General features: G+C 38.6%; 1 protein-coding gene and 1 non-coding gene across 2 annotated transcripts; both read left to right on the top strand.

Annotated features, from left to right (window-relative positions):
• Nucleotide 1: 1 nt before the first annotated feature.
• Nucleotides 2-567, top strand: LOC138904524 (uncharacterized). The gene is made up of 2 exons (XM_070193030.1): nt 2-505; nt 559-567. The coding sequence occupies exons 1-2, from the start codon at nt 2-4 to the stop codon at nt 565-567; spliced, it is 513 nt and encodes a 170-aa protein (XP_070049131.1).
• An 11,564-nt stretch (nt 568-12,131) lies between these two features.
• Nucleotides 12,132-12,238, top strand: LOC117279788 (small nucleolar RNA R71). The gene has a single exon (XR_004510199.1). It is a non-coding gene; the product is annotated as a small nucleolar RNA R71 (small nucleolar RNA).
• The last annotated feature ends 11,092 nt before the right edge of the window (nt 12,239-23,330 follow it).

Raw genomic sequence — 23,330 nt, forward strand, 5'->3', positions numbered from 1 at the left:
TATGGGGGCTTGGAGGAGTAGTGGGGACGCAAGCGCTATGTGGACCACGACTGCGCAATGCATTAGAGAAGCCGCGAGAGAGGTATTAGGGGTCTCAAAGGGTTACTCTGGTAGTCACAAGAGAGACTGGTGGTGGAATAGAGAGGTGGAAGAAAAAGTGAAAACCAAGAAAGCAGCGTATCTGAAGCTAGTGGAAAGTGTAGACAAGGAGGAGAAGAGGGCGAATAGGGAGCATTATAAGTTGGCTAAGAAAGAGGCAAAGCTAGCAGTTACGGCGGCCAAGACTGAAACTTTTAGTCGTTTGTATGAGGAACTCGAGGGCCGAGGTGGGGATAAGAGGTTGTTCAAGTTAGCAAAGGCGCGAGAAAGGAAGGCGCGTGACTTGGACCAAGTGAAGTGCATCAAGGACGAAGAAGGTAGAGTTTTGTTGGATGGGGGGCTTATCTGTCGGAGATGGCAGACCTACTTCCATAGTCTCTTGAACGAGGAGGGGGACAAGAGCATTGTACTGGGTGATTTGGAACTCTTCGGGAGTCGTTGTGACTTTGGATATTGTAGGCGGATTAGAGTTGATGAAGTTGAGGGGGCTATGCGTAAGATGAGGAGGGCCAAAACGACCGAGCCAGATGAAATCTCGGTGGAGTTTTGGAAGAGTGCAGGCAAGGCAGGCTTGGAGTGGCTCACTAGGTTATTTAATGTCATTTTTAGAACGAATAAGATGCCCAAAGAGTGGAGGCGGAGCATGATGGTTCCTTGATACAAGAACAAGGGTGATATCCAAAATTACAATAACTATCAGGGTATCAAGCTGCTTAGTCATATTATGAAAGTCTGGGAAAGAGTGGTGACGAGCGCAAAACACACACTTAAATTGTGCTCGCTAGTCAAAGATAGTATAGTAAAATATCGTATCCACAGGGATTGGATTTAAACAGTATTATCATAGTTTGTAGCTAGATTGCTATCTAGGAGGATCAACAATGGAGATATATATGAATTCTAACTACAATAAACTAAAAATCTAAAGCTATTGACTAATGACAACCGCAACAAAGGTAAGCAAGGAAGTTATCAATGAAAGAAAATATGAGTTGATAGGATAGGTGCAAGATATGTTCGGGATCTAACTCTAGATAATTCACTTCTAATATTCAAGTGAGTCTCTCGAATTCACTTAATTATCAGTACAAATGTTTAGTGAAACTGCTCTCTCGATTAAGTCTCAACCTCACTATATGAACCAATTTAAGCTCAGTGAAGATATGCAAGAATTCGTAATGGATTGGTATTTAGGAGAACCTCTTTCGATTATCCTCCTAACTAGGTTTAATCAAGGATTCAACTAGCCTTTTTTGATTACTAAGAAGAATCTATGAACTCAACCAACAATATAGTGCAAATATATCACACGTTATGCCTCTTTCGATTACAAGAACAAGTGAACATAGATGCAATAATTAAATCTTCCAAAAATGATTCAAATATATAAACATAGAGTTATAATCCACAAACAACCATCAATATACCAAATCTATCAAAACCCAAATGGTTCTACTCCATAGACACGGAGAAGTTCTTCACAAATGAAATAATAGTAGAGAAAAACATAAATACAATCCAAATCCGGATTTGAGTGAGGAAGGAAGGATGAAATCCTTGTACTCTTTCTTCTCCCTCGTCTCCTTAGCTACCCTAGGTCTAAGGTATGTCAAAAGTCCTTCTAAAATGGTGTTTTGGGGTATTTAATCCGCCCCCAAAACAAAAGCAGACAAAACAACCCTTTTCTTAGTAAAATAGGACTCTTCCCGGATAGGACATGCGCTGTCGCACACCTGGGGACTTGGTCGCGCATTTTGCACACCGTTCTGCCCCAAGTGCGTGCCCAATGCGCGATTGCTCACTTGGTCGCGCACCTGGGTGGTATAGGTTGGGAATTTCGGAAAGTGTAAAACATGAAAAATGTGGCCCTTTTAAATAGCTTTCCAAATATATATTGTGGAGCCTAAGCGGATTTATGAGCTAAACGTTATGTGCATTTTATTGGACAAGGCGATGTATGCCTGCTCGATTCTTCATTTCGTTCTTAAAGTGCACTATTATCCATTGATCCCCGAACACGATCCCAACTTAATTATTGGGCTTTTAATCAGACTTCAAAGCTCTAAAATAGCATGAATTCATTTTACAACATCTACATAGATCGGAATCATTCCTACAAGGCATAAAACACACAATTAGTGTAAAACACTAGCGATTAAAGCTCCAACTCTATTAAAGTGCAGTAAATTGGAGTGGAATAAGCGACAAAAATACGAGATTATAGCCTACCATCAACACCCTACACTTAAACCATTGCTCGTCCTCGAGCAATCAAACTACACTTCATATAGACATCATACCAAGAATATTTAAAATAGACTAAGCACAATAGTGTAACATCCTAGCCTCAAGATTTGACTCAATAGCACCACACATTTTTCACAACTCGCTCACTTACTCTAACACAGAGGTCAATGACAATACCTTTCCTTCATGAATCAAGTGCCCTCACCCAACAATAGAGAGTAGTTTGTCACGACCCAAAATCCAATTAGTCGTGATGGCACCCAACCCAACCCGCTAGGTAAGCCAACTTTCAATTATCAAATTTCAATAATTATTATTAAAGTAATTTATGTGAATAAACATCTTAATCTTATACATCCCCCAAGAACTGGTAGTACAAATCATGAGCTTTTAAGAATAGAGTATACAAAGCGAAAATGAAATAAATACATAGTCTGTTTGAATAATACATAAACAGAGCTTTTTATAAATCTAAGGCTACCCTGAACAAGAGGCAGCTACAACAGGAATGAAGGTACATCTTCAAGTCCCGCAACCATCGAGCATAGCAACAACAACAGCCAACATCTGCACGCAATGTGCAGAAGTATAGTATCAGTACAACCGACCCCATGTACTGAGTAAGTAACAAATCTTGTCGTAGGTTGAAAGTAGTGACGAGCTTCTACCAAGGTCAGAGTCCAACTTACATAACCAACAATAGTTCATAACAATATTAAACAAGTAATACCAGAAGTAACTCAAGAATAAATGCTCACCTAAATCATGACTTCTGAAAATAGTTCTGCCTTTCAAGTACATCAATGAAAACCCGAATCGTTTACCGAAGTTACCAAAAATATGAATAAGTTTGAAAACAGTAATTTTTCCAAAATCCTTTCAATAATAAATATCTTATTTTCTTTCTCAGATAACCAGTGTAAAACAAATGCATCACTATGCCCATCTGCCAACATGTGTGAGAAATCATGAATAATGTGATACCGTACAACATGAGGAAAACACATCTCTATGCATATATGCCATATGTGCATGTCAATGCAATGTATCTTAGAGATTACACTCATGTACTCACACTCTCAGAGTATTCAATCTCATTGTCTCGCATTCTCTCTCACTGTGCTCAGCACACTCAATCACTCAGCGCTATACAATACCTGCTGCGGCTTGTAGCCCGATCCCTGTTTATAGTCGACTGCGCTCACTGGGGGTGTGTACAGATTCATGAGGAGCTCCTACAAGCGCTATAAGCATAGATAACTCACGTGCTGCACGGACAACTCACATGCTATAATATCATATATGGATCCGCACGGATAACTCATGTGCTATAATAATATCTGGATCCGCACTGCCAACTCACGTGCTGCACGGCCAACTCACGTGCAATAGTATAATATATGTATCCGCACGGCCAACTCACATGCAATAGTATAATATATATAAAGCCAACATAACCTGCTGCGGGCGGGCAGCCCCGATCCACATAATAATCCTCACAATCAGGCCCTCGGCCTCATTCAGTCATCAATCTCTCCAGTTTCTCTCTCATGGGATCATAATGTCATGAAAATAGCCCAAAAATGATGATATGATGTATCAATAAATAATAACAGAGACTGAGATAGGATATGTAATGACATGAATATGACGACCCAAAATCCCACTAGTTGTGATGGCACCTAACCCAACCCGTTAAGTAAGCCAATTTCCATCTATCCAATTCCAATGAAATTAATTTAAAAAAATATCTAAAACCAATACATCTCGCCAAGAACTAGTAGTACAAATCATGAGCTTCTAAGAATAGAGTGTACAAAGCGGAAATGAAATAAATACATAGTCTGTTTGAATAATACATAAACAGAGCTTATATAAATCTAAGGCTACCCTGAACAAGAGGCAGCTACAACAGGAATGCAGGTACATCTTTAGATCCCGCAACCATCGAGTACAGCAACAACGACAGCCAATATCTGCACGCAATGTGCAGAAGTGTTGTATCAGTACAACCGACCCCATGTACTAAGTAAGTAACAAACCTAGCCGTAGGTTAAAAGCAGTGACGAGCTTCTACCAAGGTCAGGTCCAAAACCACTAGTCCACAACAGTCCATAACAACATAAAGCAAATAGTACCAGAAGAAACACAGAGATAAAAATGCTCAGCCAAAACATGATTTCAAAAATAATAGTTCCTCCTTTCAAGTACATCAGTGAAAACCCAAATCGTTTGCCGAAGTTGCCAAAAATATGAATAATTTGAGAACAGTAATTCTTCCAAAATTCATTTCAATAGTAAATAAAATATCTCATTTTATTTCCCAGATAACCAGTGTAAAACAAATGCATCACTATGCCCATTTGTCAACATGTGTGAAAAATCATGAATAATGTGATACCGTACAGCATGAGAAAAATATATCTCTATGCATATATGTCATGTTTGCATGTCAATGCAATATATATCAGAGATTGCACTCATGTACTCACAGTCTCAGAGTACTCAATCTCATTGTCTCGCATTCTCTCTCACTGTGCTCAGCACACTCAATCACTCAGCGCTATACAATACCTGCTGCGGCGTGCAGCCCGATCCCTGTTTATAGTCGACTGCACTCACTGGGGGTGTACAGACTCATGAGGGGCTCCTACAGCCCAAGCGCTATAATCACGGATAACTCATGTGCTGCACGGATAACTCACGTGCTATAATATCATATCTGGATCCGCACGGACAACTCACGTGCTGCACGGACAACTCACGTGCTATAATAATATCTGGATCCGCACGGCCAACTCACGTGCTATAATAATATATGGATCCGCACGGCCAACTCACGTGCTATAATAATATATGGATCCGCACGGCCAACTCACATGCTATAATAATATCTGGATTCCTACGGCCAACTCACGTGCAATAGTATAATATATAGATTTACACGGCCAACTCACGTGCAATAGTATAATATATAGATCCGCACGGCCAACTCACGTGCAATAGTATAATAAATATAAAGTCAACATGGCATGCTGCGGCATGCAACCTGATCCCAAAAATATCCTCACAATCAGGCCTTCGGCCTCCCTCAGTCATCAATCTCTCCAGTCTCTCTTTCATGGGCTCACAATGTCATGAGAATAGCCCAAAAATGATGATATGACGTATCAATAAATAACAACAGAGACTAAGATATGATATGTAATGAAATAAATATGACTAAGTATAAATTTTCATTTTAAAATAAATATTTCACAACAATATGACCTATGTGGGTCCCAATAATACTGGCACATAGCCTCAATATGATTTTTAATATGCTTTTCAGCTCAATTTCTTTAACACATAAACCAACATGGAAAATGCCAATATTATTTAACTATAAAATTCCACATAAATAATTAGGTCACAATTTTTATAGTGCACGCCCACACGTCCGTCACCTAGCATGTGCGTCACCTCCCAACAATTCACATAATACATATATTCAGGGTTCATACCCTCAACTCCATGATTAGAAGAGTTACTTACCTCGAACAAGCCGAATCCAAAGTCGAGCAAGCTAAACAATGCTCCAGAAATCCCATTATGCGCGTATCAACTCCCGAACGATTTGAATCTACCATAATTAATTTGATTCAGTCCACACAATTTATAGGAATTAATTCTATATCAAAATGCTAATATTTTCCACAAAATTCGAAATTACGTCCCAAAAATCACCCGTGGGACCCATATCTCGAAATTTGACGAAACTCACAAAATACGAAAACCCATCCAATTACAAGTTCAACCATATTAATTTCACTCAAATCCGACTCCAAATCGGTATTCAAACTTGAAAAATTCATTTTGTGACATTATAGAAATTTCCTTCTATTTCTCTTGAAGATTCAATAATATTACACCAAAAATAAAGATTAATTCATGGAATATAATCACAAGGGAGTTAAGAACACTTACCCCAAGTTGTGTGAAAAATTTCCTCTCCAAAATCGCCCAACCCGAGCTCCAAAATCCGAAAATGGGTGAAAATGTCGAACCCTCGAATTTAAGGTTCTGCCCCAGCGATTTCTGCATCTACGGACAAGTTTTGCGCACCTGCGCATCCGCTTGTGCGAGCAAAACGTCGCATTTGCGGACTCCACTTGCCTACCCAGTTTTCGCTTCTGCGCGCGTCCGTCCGCATCTGCGCTCACGCAGGTGCGGAATTTTCCCTCGCACCTGTGACCAATGCCTCACAGCCCTCTGCCTGCATTTGTGCTCCTTCTCGCGCAGGTGCGATTCCGCACCTGCAAAGCACCTTCCGCACCTGCGCACCTCGCTTCAGCGCACCCCTGCTCGCACTTGCGAGCTCGCAGCTACAACTACTTTTCCACAGGTGCGATTACACCAGAAGGCTTCAGTTCCAGCAGTCTTCCAAATTCAAAAATTAATCCGTTAACCATCCGAAACTCACCCGAGGCCCTAGGGTCCCCGTTCGAACATACCAACAAGTTCCATAACATAACACGGACCTACTCGAGGCCTCAAATCATACCTAACAACCTCAAATATACGAACTACACACGGATTCAAGCCTAATAAATTTCCAAATTTCCAAATTCTACAAACGACGCCGAAACCTATCAAATCATGTCCGATTGACCTCAAATTTTGCACACAAGTGGCCTACAATGCTCCCAACCCTTGATGGGCGTACCAAGAGCAACAAATTCATACAAGAAACAGTCATCTTCAGTCTTCTGCAATTTTACTACCGACCCCGGATAAACCTTCTCAAGAATATACAAATAACTCGGCAAGCGATTGTAGGAATCAACAGGATGACCTCTCAAAAATTCCAAAGCCTTTTCCTTTGCTCTTCCAGCTTGCGTGTATGTTAAGTTCACACCATGTTCCGACAACATGTCACTTTGTATATCTTTTGGTGTGTATATTGTCTTAGGATCCGCATATTTTGGCATCACCATGCTGCCAACTACCATGACAGTAGCTTTGCATTGTATATATGTGTTGTCCATCAAAGAGCATGTGTGCAAACTGTTGAATTTTCGAACCTTGAGCAATGCTGATTCATTTATGCTGGTGGACTTGAAGTGCCACGTACAATTGTCCCAAACACATACGAGGCAGTAGCTACAAAATAAAAATAATTAAAAAATATTATGCAAATTGTCGCTACAGAATACGAGGTTATTTATGCACAATAAATTATTTTAAACAATTTATATACAATTTATATATAACTTATACACAATATGAATTTGACAAATAAAATGTTCCTACCTTCTTGCACTAGACCTTTTCACCCTAAATCGAAACTTATTCATAACAGAATAGTGCTTTATTGTACTGATAATTATTTGCTTGTTTTGGCAAACTTGGCCTACTTCAATTACATTTGGCGTATGTTCTGTCATGATGATACTTTCATATTCCACAATTGTCGGAGATGTTGGCATATCAATCAACTTCGCAATTCCTGATACTTCTCGAATTGTGTTACAAATGCTTGACAATTGTACCATGTTATTATTACGATAATCAGAAGTACCTGTACTCAATTAAAATATAATCACAAGGGAGTTAAGAACACTTACCCCAAGTTGTGTGAAAAATTTCCTCTCCAAAATCGCCCAACCCGAGCTCCAAAATCCGAAAATGGGTGAAAATGTCGAACCCTCGAATTTAAGGTTCTGCCCCAGCGATTTCTGCATCTACGGACAAGTTTTGCGCACCTGCGCATCCGCTTGTGCGAGCAAAACGTCGCATTTGCGGACTCCACTTGCCTACCCAGTTTTCGCTTCTGCGCGCGTCCGTCCGCATCTGCGCTCACGCAGGTGCGGAATTTTCCCTCGCACCTGTGACCAATGCCTCACAGCCCTCTGCCTGCATTTGTGCTCCTTCTCGCGCAGGTGCGATTCCGCACCTGCAAAGCACCTTCCGCACCTGCGCACCTCGCTTCAGCGCACCCCTGCTCGCACTTGCGAGCTCGCAGCTACAACTACTTTTCCACAGGTGCGATTACACCAGAAGGCTTCAGTTCCAGCAGTCTTCCAAATTCAAAAATTAATCCGTTAACCATCCGAAACTCACCCGAGGCCCTAGGGTCCCCGTTCGAACATACCAACAAGTTCCATAACATAACACGGACCTACTCGAGGCCTCAAATCATACCTAACAACCTCAAATATACGAACTACACACGGATTCAAGCCTAATAAATTTCCAAATTTCCAAATTCTACAAACGACGCCGAAACCTATCAAATCATGTCCGATTGACCTCAAATTTTGCACACAAGTCACGTTTCACATTACAGACCTATTCAAATTTTCGTAATCAGATTCCGACCTCGATATCAGAAAGTCAACTCCCTAGTCAAACTTCCAAAAAATTCATCTTTCGGCATTTCAAGCCTAATTCCACTACGGACCTCCAAATAATTTTCCGGACACGCTCCTAAGTCCAAAATTACCATACGGAGCTATTGGAATCATCAAAATTTAAATCCGAGGTCGTTTACCCATAAGTCTGCATCCGGTCACTATTTTAACTTAAGCTTTAAACTTTGGAACTAAGTGTTCCAATTACTTCCAAAACCTCAATGGACCCGAACCAATTACCCCGTCAGTTCACACAACAACTGTAAAGTACAATTTGAGAATTAAATAGGAAAACGGGGTTGTAATACTCAAAATGACCAGCCGGATCGTTATATAGTTCCACACACAATTAAAGTTAAGAATAATTAGGATCTCAAGATAGAAATAATTCACTCACTCTAAGAAACAACATTCATATGCCCCAAAATATGCACCATAGGCTTGCCCGTAGTGTACTACTCTACTAATCGAGCTTATTCAATCAAGGATCAAGTAGGACTTTAATTGGTTGTAATGTAGGCTGCGTGACGGGTAGGATACATTTAGATATAAGAGTAACTACGCCTCCCTAAACACTTTTAATACATATACTTGACCTTTAAACCCCACATTTATGTCAAACCATAACTCCACCTTTACATCCGTATATGTCAACTCCCAACTTCTTTAAGCAAAAATACATCAAGAGTTACCACTATCAATGACTATAAACTATTTTTTTTTCATTTTCTTTTTCAATTCAAGTGGCTCATACTTTTTCACAACACTGAACCTTTCTCCTTATTTCAATAGTTCCACTCAAAAGCCAAACCAACCACCCCACACTTCAACTTTTACAAAGTTCATACCAATTTCAAGTGCTCACGAGAGGTAAATGGTTCAAATAGATGGTCAATTCAAACAAAAGGATAAGGCTTGTAATGTGGTTGCCAAAGAAACAAGATTACAGGCTAAACAGAGTTAACTACGATACATAATAATTTGGTGGGTAAACTATATAGCTGGCTCAACAAAGAAATGCCTATATCACTTCCAAGACTAAACAAAATACTATTTCGCTTTGCGGACACATGGGGCAAGTTCTAGACATCAAATGCAATACACAGAATACACGAAACCTCACACACACATGGCACATAACTCACTCAGGATCGGACTTATCAAGACACTCTAATCAAAGTAGTTTAGCAAAGTTAAGATTGTACAATTTAAGGTGCTTATACAAGATTCAAAAACTGAGCCTAAGCGTCACAACTAAAGCACTTACTATTCTCAGGGAATAATAAAGTTAAGAGATATTACTTTCATTTAAAATCACAACACAAGATCTCCTACTCCTAAAAAAAAAAATAACTATACCCGGTTCAAACAAAACCCTTGAAAAAGAACCGCGGCACAAAGAAAAACCAAAGGGAAATTATATATATATATATATATATATATATATATATATATATATATATATATATTCTTTTCTTCCTTCGACTTAATCCCTCAAGAAACCTGTCGAATGACATCCATCGTCGGGAAAAATAAAATTTTTTAAAATTTTCAATCAAATGAATTACAAAAACACACATAAACATTTATACATTCTATACATATATATACATCCCTACCCCACACTTTAAATTATGTCATGTCCCTATGACCCATAAATAAAAAGAAAGAGGTAAGGACAACTTCCCTAAACATCTAGTCGGGATATGAATCGAAGTTGGACTCCATCCCTCGTGCCCGAACTAATGCACACATCCATGTAGACAACTTCTTCTCGGTCTTCCTTGGATACACCCCACACTTATCTTTTTCACTCGCCACAGTCTTCTCTTTCCCGCCCTTCACTTTCCACACAACACCAGTAACTAACTTCTCCCTTTTTACCCCCCGTTTCTCTCATGTATATCTAATATTGCTCTACTCGTTACTAGGAATGGTCTTCCTAGGATGAGGGGGACCTCCTAGTTCTCTTCCATATTAACCACTATGAAATCCACAGGAAATACAAACTTATTTACCCGAACTAAGACATCTTCAACTATTCCCTTGGGTATTAGAGTCGTTTGGTCTGCCAGATGCAAAGATATTAGTGCAGACCTTATCTCTCCAATATCCTTCTCCAGTTTTCTGTAAATAAATAGAGACATTAAATTAATTGAGGCACCAGAATCACATAGAGACTTATCAAAATTAGTAGTGCCTAAAGAGCAAGGTATAGTAAAACTCCCTGGATCTCCACACTTTTATGGGAGTTTGTTTTGCAATATTGCACTACAATGCTCTGTGAGCTTGACCACTGAGGTCTCTTATATTTTCCTCTTCTTTGTCAGAATTTCCTTCAAGAACTTGGCATAAGCCGGCATTTGTGAGAGCACTTCTGTGAATGGTAGGTTTATATGAACCTGTTTCAGCACATCTAGAAATCTCTCAAAACTGCTTGTCTAGCTTTTCTCGACTCAACTTTTGGGGAAAAGGCAACGCAGACATATGCTTGCTCTCATCATGTTCCGCCCTTCTTGATTTTTCTTCCTTCTTTTTCTCAGTTTTCATCGGGCCTTTATTCTTTTTATCAACATCACCCTTCAACTGCTTCTCACTTTCTTTTTCAAAGTTTACCTCATTTTGGATCGGGGTGGGATCTTTCAACACTTGTCCACTTCTCAAAGTTACATCCATCAATGTTTATTTTGGATTTACGGGAAGTGTTCCTGGGGCTCTCTCCTACATTAGAGTAGCTAAGTGCCCAACCTGTTTTTCCAGTCTTCAAAAAGATGTACTCAATTCTTTGATAGCTGCATCATAGGCATCAAGCCTCTCATCTATCTTTATAATGAAGGTCTTCATAAGATCTTCCATGCTAGATTGATTCAACTGTGGAGAGTGATACTGCTGCCTCTGCTTATTTTGAAAACTTGTAGCTCCTTGTTCTTGGAATCTAGGGTTGTTTTGTTGCCATGCAATTGCAGTACCCCAGGTGAACTCCATGAAAAGCCGGGGTGCCTCTGACCCATTGCATTATAGTTTCCTACATCATTCACTTCCTCAATTGAGGCTTGGCACTCATGGGTGAGGTATCCTCTTCTACATATATCACAAGCTGCGTGGTGTACATTTTGCATCGAAGCTACAGTTAGCTTCCGTATTTCTTTAGCCATAGTATCAAGTTGTACGCACGCAAATGTAGTAGCATCAACTTGGTGAACACCAGTTGATTTTCTTCTTTCCATACTCTTAGAGGGCCACTGATTAGCATCTTCAGATAATTCATCAAGAATTGTAACTATCTCTTCTGTAGTCTTCTTCATAAAAGGGCCTCCAACTGCATTGCTCAAAGTTCTACGCGAGGCCGATGTCAATCCATCCCAAAAATCCTGGAGTGTCATCCAGAGTTAAATTCCGCTATGTTGACACCTTCTAACTATCTCCTTAAACCTCTCCCATGCTTCAAAAACAGTTTCATTCTCTTTCTGGAAGAAGTTATGGAATTCTCTTCTAAACTTGCTCGTCTTGGCTGAGGAGAAGTATTTATCAAGAAATTTTCTGGTCATTTTCTCCCATGTTATAATTGATCCATTTGGCAAGCTTCGAAGCCATTGCTTCATGTCATCTTTAAGTGAAAAGGGGAATGCCCTTAAATACACTGTATTTTGTGATACCCCATTATATTGAAAAGTGTTCTTAATCTCCTCGAAGTCCATTAGATGCATGTTTGGATCTTCGTTCATCTTCCATCTGAAAACGCAACTGCTTTGAATGGTTTGAAGCAAACCTTGCTTCAACTCAAATTTATTGTTTGCAATTGGAGGTGGTCTAACACTTGACAATCCTTGATTGTAGACTGGTCTGGCATAGTCACCCAGTGCTCTACCAGGCCTTGGTAGCGCATTCTCGAACTAGTCTTCAATCAAGGGTCGATTTAAATTGAATCTTCGATCCCTATTGTCTTCGACAGTTTCCTCAGCAGCTCTATGGGCTGCCTCAGCAGCTATCCTTGTAGCTTCCTCTACCTCATTGTCATCGTTATTAGCCATGTGTTCTTGGGTTGAAGGTTGCCCCAAGAACCTTACGGTAAACTCTTTCTCCTTCCTCTGTTGCCGCAGGTGTTTTTCCAATTCCGGTTTGTAGGTTATTACTTCTCTACAAGAAGATCATGTCATATACCATAGACTTAACCTGTTGCCTGCACACGGAGGAGAAACCCGTGAACAACAAAAATAAAGTAAAAATAAAAATAAAAATAAAAATAAATTCATGAATTAGCACTACAAACTATTTCCAACACTATTAATTGCCAATATTCGGCAACGACGCCAAAATTTGACGAGCGCAAAACACACACTTAAATTGTGCTCGCTAGTTAAAGATGGTATAGTAAAATATCGTATCGACATAGATTGGATTTAACAGTATTATCGTAGTTTGTAGCTATATTGCTATCCAGGAGGATTAACAATGGTATATATATATATATATATATATATATATATATATATATATATATATATATATATATGAATTCTAACTACAATTAACTAAGAATCTAAAGCTATTGACTAATGACAACCACAACAAAGGTAAGCAAGGAAGTTATCAATGAAAGAAAATATGGGTTGATAGGATAGGTGCAAGATATGTTCGGGATCTAACTCTAGATAATTCACTTCTAATGTTCAAGTGAGTCTCTCGAATTCACTTAATTATCAGTACAAATGTTTAGTGAAACTGCTCTCTCGATTAAGTCTCAACCCCACTATATGAACCAATTTAAGCTCAGTGAAGATATGCAAGAATTCGTAATGGATTGGTCTTTAGGAGAACCTCTTTCGATTATCCTCCTAACTAGGTTTAATCAAGGATTCAACTAGCCTTTTTTGATTACTAAGAAGAATCTATGAACTCAACCAACAATATAGTACAAATATATCACACGTTATGCCTCTTTCGATTACAAGAACAAGTGAACATAGATGCAATAATTAAATCTTCCAAAAATGATTCAAATACATAAACATAGAGTTATAATCCACAAACAACCATCAATATACCAAATCTATCAAAACCCAAATGGTTCTACTCCATAGACATGGAGAAGTTCTTCACAAATGAAATAAAAATAGAGGAAAACATAAATACAATCCAAACCCGGATTTGAGTGAGGAAGGAAGGATGAAATCCTTGTGCTCTTGCTTCTCCCTCTTCTCCTTAGCTACCCTAGGTCTAAGGTATGTCAAAAGTTCTTCTAAAATGATGTTTTGGGGTATTTAATCCGCCCCCAAAACAAAAACGGATGAAACTATCATTTTCTTAGTGAAATAGGACTTTTCCCGGATAGGACATGCACGGTCGCGCACCTGGGGACTTGGTCGTGCATTTTGCACACCGTTCTGCCCCAAGTGCGTGCCCAATGCGTGATCGCGCACTTGGTCGCGCACCAAGGTGGTATCAGTTGCGAATTTGGGAATATGTAAAATATGATAGTTGTATCCCTTTTAAATAGCTTTCCAACAATATATTGTGGAGCCCAGACGGATTTAAGATCTAAATGTTATGTGCATTTTATTGGACAGGGCGCATTATGCATGCTCGATTCTTCGTTTCGTTCTTAAAGTGCACTATCATCCGTTGATCCCCGAATACGATCCCAGCTTAATCCTTGGGCTTTTACTCAGACTTCAAATCTCCAAAATAACATGAATTCATTCCACAACATCTACATAGATCGGAATCACTTCTACAAGGCATAAAATACATAATTAGTGCAAAACACTAGCGATTAAAGCTCCAACTCAATTAAAGTGCAGTAAATTAGAGTGCATTAAGCGACTAAAATACGAGATTATAGCCTACCATCAAGTGGTAGATCTAAGGGTGAGGAGGAGTGTGTCTATTTCCGAAAATCAGTTTTGATTTATGCTGGGGCGTTCGACTACAGAAGCCATTCACCTTGTTAGGAGATTGATGGAGCAGTATAGGGAGAGAAAGAAGGACTTGCACATGGTGTTCATCGACTTAGAAAAGGTGTACGATAAAGTTCTGAGGGAGGTTTTGTGGAGATGTTTGGAGGTGGCTATAGGTGTTCATATTGCCTACGTTAGGTTGATTAAGTACATGTATGATGGAGTAAAGACCCAAGTGAGGAGAGTGTGTGGGGACTCGGACCATTTTCCGATTATGATGGGGTTGCATCAGGAGTCGGAACTCGGTCCTTTTATGTTTGCTCTAGCGTTGGACGTACTGATGCGCGACATCCAAGGGGAGGTGCCGTGGTGCATGCTGTTTGCAGATGATATTGTATTGATTGATGAAATGCGAGAAGGTATGAACGCGCAATTAGAGGTATGGAGGCATGCCCTGGAATATAAAGGTTTCAGGTTGAGCAGGACCAAGACGGAATACTTGGAGTGTAAGTTCAGTGGAGAGACTCAAGGAGGGGAAGGGGAGGTGAGGCTGGACTCACAGTTCATCCCTAGGAGAGGGATGTTTTAGTACCTTGGGTCTATTATTCAGGGGGATGTGGAGATTGATGAAGATGTCACATATCGTATTGGGGCGGGATGGAGGAAATGGAGACTCGCTTCCAGTATTTTTTATGACAAGAATGTGCCACCGAAACTTAAGGGTAAGTTCTACAGAGTGGTGGTCACACCAACGATGTTGTATGTGGCTGAGTGTTGGCCAGTCAAGATCGCTCATGTCCAGAAGATGAAGGCAGCAGAGATGAGGATGTTGAGATGGATGTGCGAGCATATCAGGTTAGATGGGATCAGATATGATATTAACCGCGACAAGGTGGGTGTGGCCCCTATTGAGGACAAGATGCGGGAAGCGCGGCTTAAGTGGTTTGGTCATGTGAGGAGGAAGAGCACAGATGCCCCGGTAAGGAGGTGCGAGAGGTTGACATTGGAGGGCCTACGGAGAGGTAGAGGTAGGCCAAAGAAGAGGTGAAGAGAGGGGATTAGGCAAGACATGGCGCAACTTCAATTGACCGAGGACATGACCCTTGATAAGAAGGTATAGAGGTCGAGGATCAGGGTAGTAGAGTAGGTAGTCTAGAGTGTTCATAACAGTAGTATTACCACGCAGTCTCGCTTTCTGTTAGTAGTATGTTTTTATGACTAACCGTTGTTTTCTTTCATTGTTGATCACCTTACTATCTTGTTGTTTTTATTCTGCTTTTATATGGCTTTTTGGTTATGTCCGTTCTTGTCTATATTTTCATTAATGTGGTGCTTATGCTTTCCTGAACTGAGGGTCTATTGGAAACAACCCATCTATCCTCATAAGGTAGGGATAAAGTCTATGTATACACTATATTCCCCAGATCCCACGGTATGGAATAATATTGGATATGTTATTGTATATTGTATTCTATGAATAAGTACAATATTGAGGAAAAGTACAAATATCACAGCAGAATCACATGGGATCCCACGTTCTTATAGCAACATGCAAGTCTAATTAGCTGCTACCATTTCATTAAATAGTCGTTGAAAAATTAAACACAGATGTTCACATTTTTCATTACAACTAGTACTACTAGAATGGAATTTGTCTAATTCCATTCACACTTGGATCCCATTTACAGTAAACAAGGCAAACGCAGGGGTGTGTGCGGCAATTTTTGTAAGGAGTGTAGAAATGTATAGTTGAACGAGAATAATAATTTTAATTATCATACTTTGAGATAAAAAATAACCTTAGTCTACTGGTGTTGTTGAGTGTTAAGTTAGAAAAGGTCATGAGTTCAATTCTACTTCATCACTAATTTTTAATTACAGAGGCTCTCTCAAATATTTACAAAAAAATGAGCTAGTTGAGGTTAGAACCTCTGACCTCTTACAGCTTGTTTGGATGGTTGTTACCTATTGTATTGTATCGTATTGTTACTTTAAATATAATATTTGTTTTGATTATTACTTAAACTTTATTGTATCGTATCGCTAAATTTATCGTTACGGAACCACGAAAAGTGCTACTTTATGAAACGACGAATTTGGTGTGATAGCATCGTTTTCTTGCTTTTTTCTCTTATCTTGCCGTTTTTTATTATTAAATAATCATATTTTATCCTTTACCCTGCTTTTTATATAATAATTCTACTTCGTGTCCTATTTTTTTTTAGTAATGTTGCAAGTTTATTTTTCATATGATAGGTGCGTGACATCATGAAACGACGACAAATGATAAAATCTATCCAAACGTTGTATTCATCAAACAATATAATACAATGCACAACAATACAATACGATACATTATAAAACGACATGTAACAACAATCCAAACAAGTTGTTAGAGCAAAAGCATGCACATGACCAATACCCCAAGAGACAATTTATGTCATTGATGTCATTTTTTCCTACTTATCCATTTCCTCGCAGTATTAATATGTATATTTAGTAAAAAATTTCGATGAAGCGATGTCGCGTGACACCGCTTCATTAGGCATGCATCCGCCCCTGGGCAAAAGTTGTTTTTTTTTTTTTTTTTTTTTTTTTGTGGGGGGAGGGGGGTAGAATGAAGGTTAGAGCTCTGCGCACCGAGTAATTGCACGAAACTATATTAACTTATCATAGTTAAGTGATCCGATGAAGTGAACAAATATGCTATAGTCAATCATAATTAAGAAGTGTATATGCAAATATATACTAGTACATGTTATATATTTATTAATTTAGTGTAAATATCTTAGGCGGATAAATTTTTACCAAAAACTTAATTTGATTGAGATAAATCCAGACTCAATAAAACATGGCAAATTTTTTGTAAGTCCAAGTAGCTCTCATGTATCGCAAATCATACTACTTACACCTGTAAGCATTTGCACAGAACTGATTAAGGATTTATTAAATGGGTCATCATATAAAGAAAGAATCTGGCTTTTTGCCTGCATTATATATATACAATGGGACTTTCTTTAATTTGTTTTATCCTATGTCTTTAATAGTATCAGCACTGAGTGTGCACATTTAAAATAAACCTATCCATTTCACAACATGATAAATAAACATAACACAGTGACACGTCGATCTTAACTTGTAAGAAAATATAGTTTTGTTTAATAACTATAAATAAATACTTAATTATCAGGCCTCACTTTGAACCCAAATAATTTGCTTGACTTATTCTCAAGTTTAAAAAGGTTAAGTAAATTTATTGACAGTAAGGTACTAATTACTGAGGGGTCTTTTGGTACATGGGATAAGAGGATAAAAATTTCGGGATAGTATTTGGGATTAACTTTATTTCATGTTTGGTTTGGGATATTAGCTAATCCTGGGACAACTTTTACATTAATATGATGAGATTAGTTATCCCATATAAAAATGAGATGACTAAACCCATGGGATGGGATATCCTGGGATATTCCACTATTGTACCAAACGGTCCCTAAGTATTTCATCTGTACTATTTATGTGGCGCGATTTTCTTTTTACTTTGTTCGAAAAGAATATAATGTCATATTTTTATATTTAAAAATAATTTAACTTAAGAATTTTCACCGTAACCTTAAATCTTAATAGATGATTTATATATAGCCATACAATTATCTAAAATTCTTTTTAAATCACAACTTTTAATTTTTTTTTTCCTTTCTTAAATTCCATGTAAAATCAAAGGGTACCACATAAATTGGGATGGAAGGAGTAATAATCATTGTACACAACCAAATTGTACTCGTATGATTGTTGAAATCATAGTTATATTTGTAGAGTCATTATCTTATTTTCTAGTTGTACTTGGTGGTCATCTATTCTACTTTTACTTTGAAACCGTTGAATTGATTTCTAAAACTCTTTTTTGAAAATCCAAAAAAGATGGAGTATTAATAAACAGTAAACAAAAAAGGAAAATAAACTAATGCAGCTACATCATTTACTCGTTATATACGGAATCTTCAACTTCTTGACGGGTTGTATCCGAAAATAAGTAATAAATAAAGTGCAAGAGAGATGTTAAAGGTATCAGAATAGTTTCAGAATATTTAAATGTGTAGGCAGAGAATCTAACCCACGCAATATGAGGAGTGTTACGACTTACGATATGTGTTTTCCCATTTTGATTTTTTTTTTTTTGCGAATCATAAAATTAGGAACTCGATTTTACAACATCGTGCAAGTAGATATTAATTAATTTATGTAATAAGCCTTCCTTTTAAAAATGGATTATTTAAAACATTTGAAGTTGATGTTAGAAAAAGAATTGAAGTAGAAGAGGGATGAACTAATAAGATCTTCTAGCTTTATATCCCTTCTATATATAGGGAAGAAAAGGAGAAACGATCTAAAAGATTTGATCTTTTATTTTCTGAAATTAAATATCTTTAATTTCTTAATAGTTTGGATGATAAATTGATTGCCATTTACTAATTACAGTAAACAAGGCAAAAGGTGTTAAATACAAACGAAGGAGAGAAGAAAGAGAGAGAGAGAGTTTGATCAAATATTATAGTGGTGAGTGGTAAATACTCTATCAATTATTCCGGGTTCGAGTCTTTGGTACGAAGTCAATTTATTTAATAGTGCTTCACTCTCAATATGAGACTTTCCAACGCGAGTCAAAATATTAATTAAGCCTTAATATGGATATTGTAACTCTTGGAAATGTAGCCAAGTGCACAAGGTATCATATGTTCAGGCAGATCCGATTAACGGTTACGATAAAAGGATGTAATGTAGATAATTTATCCTCATACCAATATTAGATACTATATTCACGATTTGAAACTGTAACGTATAAATCATAGGGATATAATTTTACTAAGGCTCCTCCTACGTGAACAAAAAGAAAAGTTTGATCAGATAAGTTGAGGCTGAATAAAACCGGGCAAGTTATGATAAGTCCGAGTAGTTCTCAAATGGTACTGCTTGTTGTTGTTGATAAGCATTTCACCCACTTGTACTGAATATATACGACAAAAATAGATGGGACTTTTTTATATATGGTGCTACTTTTTCTCCCTTTCCTTTACTTGAGAAGAATCTGGCTTTTTGTAAAGGCTGAGACATTTTCTTGTTTTATAAATCAAAAGAATATATTTTCCAAAGGATGTTTTCAACTTGGAAGCATATTATTTTTGGAAATATTGAAACTTAAAAAAAGAAATTAATCTTTTTCTTTGCAATTTTTTCACAAAACAAAAACACTTTTTCCTGCAATATTTTCTTGTTCATCTTTTTCCCCCAAAAGTCACTTAAAATGCATGTATATATTTTTCAACTTTTGGTGTTACTATAGTTGAATTTAAACGTGGTTTCTAGACAAGTGAATAAATTCGATCCTAAGATAATAAAGAATTGAATAAATATGCAATACTTAGCCTTGAGACGAAGATGAAAAAGTATAAACAATAAGTACGGGAGCAAGGCTTCCGGGCACAACAGTAATGAAATTGAGAAATAAGAAGATAAAATTATATAGAGCTTTGAATAGATTATAGCGTAAGTTTGTCAGAAAATTCGTGTCATTTACAATGATAACAGAACTCACAATTTATAGTTGCACCTAGGGAACAAAGTCCTAGGATCATGCCCTTCTTTAATGTCAATTATAAGGGCCACTGAAGAATGTGTAACAGTGAGCATAAAAGACAAAAAATTCTTTATAACGGGCAGTGTACTAAATGCTATAGAATATTGTCCATTGAATGCTACCGGTGGCAGGTATTTAATGCATCTTTATGAGCGTCATTCTTTCCGGTGACAAATGGAACAACTGTCTTTGGTTTTAACTATCATTTGCCTTTGGTTCCACGTGTCACTCTCTTAGGCAACGACCTAGCATAGTATATTTTACCCTATACAGATAGCCCCTCTGCTTTCCTATGAAATAACTTTGTGTCACCGAAAAGTTGGTAGAAACATTCTTTTTGGCGGAAATTTCTCCGATCCCCTCTTAAAAGCTTCTGACGATTGATTAGACGCACGTCTCTCCGCGTATAATGCCCCGAACACGCGTCATCTCATGATTCAACATAACTTATTTTGGTTATCGAGGTAATCATGGACACAAATTTGGCCGCCTAAACCTTTACTTATGCGCTTCAACCTCCTTCATTCAAACTCCATAATTCTCCAAACTCTCACAAGCTCTCTTCATTCAACTTGTATTCTATTCTTCAACCTTTCCTTAACTCTCTCCAAAAGAGAAAAGCTTTTCCTTCTTCCATAACATACAATGGCTTCTTCTTCAAAAAATACCAGTTCCTCAAAGAACAAAAACAAAGCCGATGACACCGCTCCTCCAACAGTGAGCACCATCATCCCTAGAAGTCTTGTTACAACAAAAGATTTCGAAGAAAAATTTCCTTCTGTTAGCCCTCCTACATGGGCCGTTAGCAGATATCCTTATTCCACCCGTCCTTCCAGTATTCCTACTGTGAAGGAAGATTGTCGTTGCCAGGATTTAGACATTATCGCTCCTGATCTAGCGGAGCGAGTAACCTTACCCAATAAGGGTTTTACGTACTTCTATACGTATCCCTTCACTTTGGGAATATTTTCTCTGAGTGGAGAGCTTGACTCCGTTATTGAGGAGTTTTGCCTTCGCTACCAAGTGTGTTTGACATAGGTGAGTCCCTCTGTGTGGAGGACGATTGCTTGGCTTCGGCGCGTGTGCCAGGAAACGGGAGATGAGCTATCCCTAACTCATATGATGGATCTATATTCCCCCAAGATCTTCCGTGGGGGGATGATTAACTTCAGTAAATAAGTCCATCATGCACTGCTATCCAGCATGGATGATGATAACGATCGTGGGTGGATGGAATGGTTTGTTTCAGTTGCCACCAGTGAAATCATCCCGGCCTCAGCTCCTTCCCTCCCGGAATTGTGGAACCGTACTCGTAAGTATACAATTTGCTTCTACTCTTATTAAAGATCCTTTCCTTATCATTATTAACTTTTCATCCTTTACTTGCCTCAGCGACTTAGTGGGTTCCTCCTAGGGTTTAGGTCTTAGACCAATGGGTTCAGAAAATTTTGGACGTTACAATGCCCAAAACCCGCTTGTGGAAAGAGCTGTCACTGAAATATGGGTGGAAGGCCAAAAATCATGGTAAGTTTAACTCATCATGTCCTTACCTTTTCTCGTGAGAAAGTTATCTGATTCTTCTCTCTTGTTGAATATAGGTCTACCCCAGGGCTTAGTTGTCATTCCCAAGGAGGACGTTTTGGATGATCCTGTTGATACGGCGAGGCTGCTGCAGAAAGTTTTTTCACAGACGGGTGTCTCTGGGCCTCTTCTGGTGCAATTGCTTCTTCTCGTAGTCCCCGGCCGGAAAACAAGCAACCAAAAAGAAGGTGTTCCTCCGCGGTCGTGTAACGACCCGACCAGTCATTTTGAGTATTACAATCCCGTTTCCCCATTTACTGCTCAAATTGGGCTTTACAGTTATTGTGTGACTTGCCGGGGCAATTGATTCGGGTCCGGTGAGGCTTTGGAATGAATTGGAACACTTAGTTCCAAGGTTTAAAGCTTAAGTTAAAATAGTGACCGGATATCGATTTATGTGTAAACAACCTCAGAATTCAATTTAGATGATTCCAATAGCTCCGTATGGTGATTTTGGACTTAGGAGCATGTCCGAAAAATTATTTGACGGTCTGTAGTGGAATTAGACTTGAAATGCCGAAAGTTAAATTTTTAGAAAATTTGATCGGGGGGTTGACTTTTTGATATCGAGATCGAAATCTGATTCTGAAAATTGAAATAGTTTTGTTATGTTATTTATGACTTGTGTGTAAAATTTGAAGTCATTCCGGATTGATTTGAGGGTTCGACTAAGTTTGTATGATGTTTTAGGACTTTTCGGTATATTTGGTTGAGGTCCCGAGGGGCTCGGGTGAGTTCTGGAGGGTTAATAGATCATTTTTGGCCTTGGTGAGATTGCTGATATCTGTTGCTGCATTTTTCTGATTTTTCTCTTTCGCGTTCGCGAGTGGGCCCTTGCGTTCGCGAAGAGTGTTTTCTGAGTGTGAGGTTTTGTTCTTCGCGTTCGCAAAGGGGAGGACGTGAACGTGAAGGTATGGTCTCTGTGTGCATCGTGAATGCGTGAGAGGTGTCTCGTTCGCGAAGAGGAGTGAGGCGATTGGGGACCCCAGGTTCTTGTTCTACGCGTTCGCGAGGTGGCGGTCACCTTCGCGAAGGTCTTAGCTGGTAAAGCTTCGTGTTCGCGAAGCCGTTGTCACATACGCGAAGGGTAAGATTTGCAAAGCTTCGCGTTCGCGAAGACACGGTCGCGTTCACGAAGACACGGTCGCGTTTGCGAAGAGTTAAATTTTTGGGCAGCCAAGTTGTGCTTCGCGAACGTGAGGGACCTGTCGCGTTCGCGAAGAAGAAAAGCCTGGGCGGAAAGTTTAAGTTCAGATTTTCCATTTTAAATAATTTGGAGCTCGGATTGAGGCGATTTTTGGGAGATTTTCAGAGGAAACAATGGGATAAGTGTTCTTAACTCAATATTGGCTAAATTACCCTAATTCATGATTATTTTTAATATTTAATTGGTGAATTAAGTTAAAAATATTATGAAACCCCTCTTGGTTTAATTTGGAGATTTGAGGGTCGAGTCGATGTCGATTTGAGTAAAATTTATAT

This window comes from Nicotiana tomentosiformis, chromosome 2 (assembly GCF_000390325.3).
Source record: "Nicotiana tomentosiformis chromosome 2, ASM39032v3, whole genome shotgun sequence".
Lineage (NCBI taxonomy): Eukaryota > Viridiplantae > Streptophyta > Magnoliopsida > Solanales > Solanaceae > Nicotiana > Nicotiana tomentosiformis.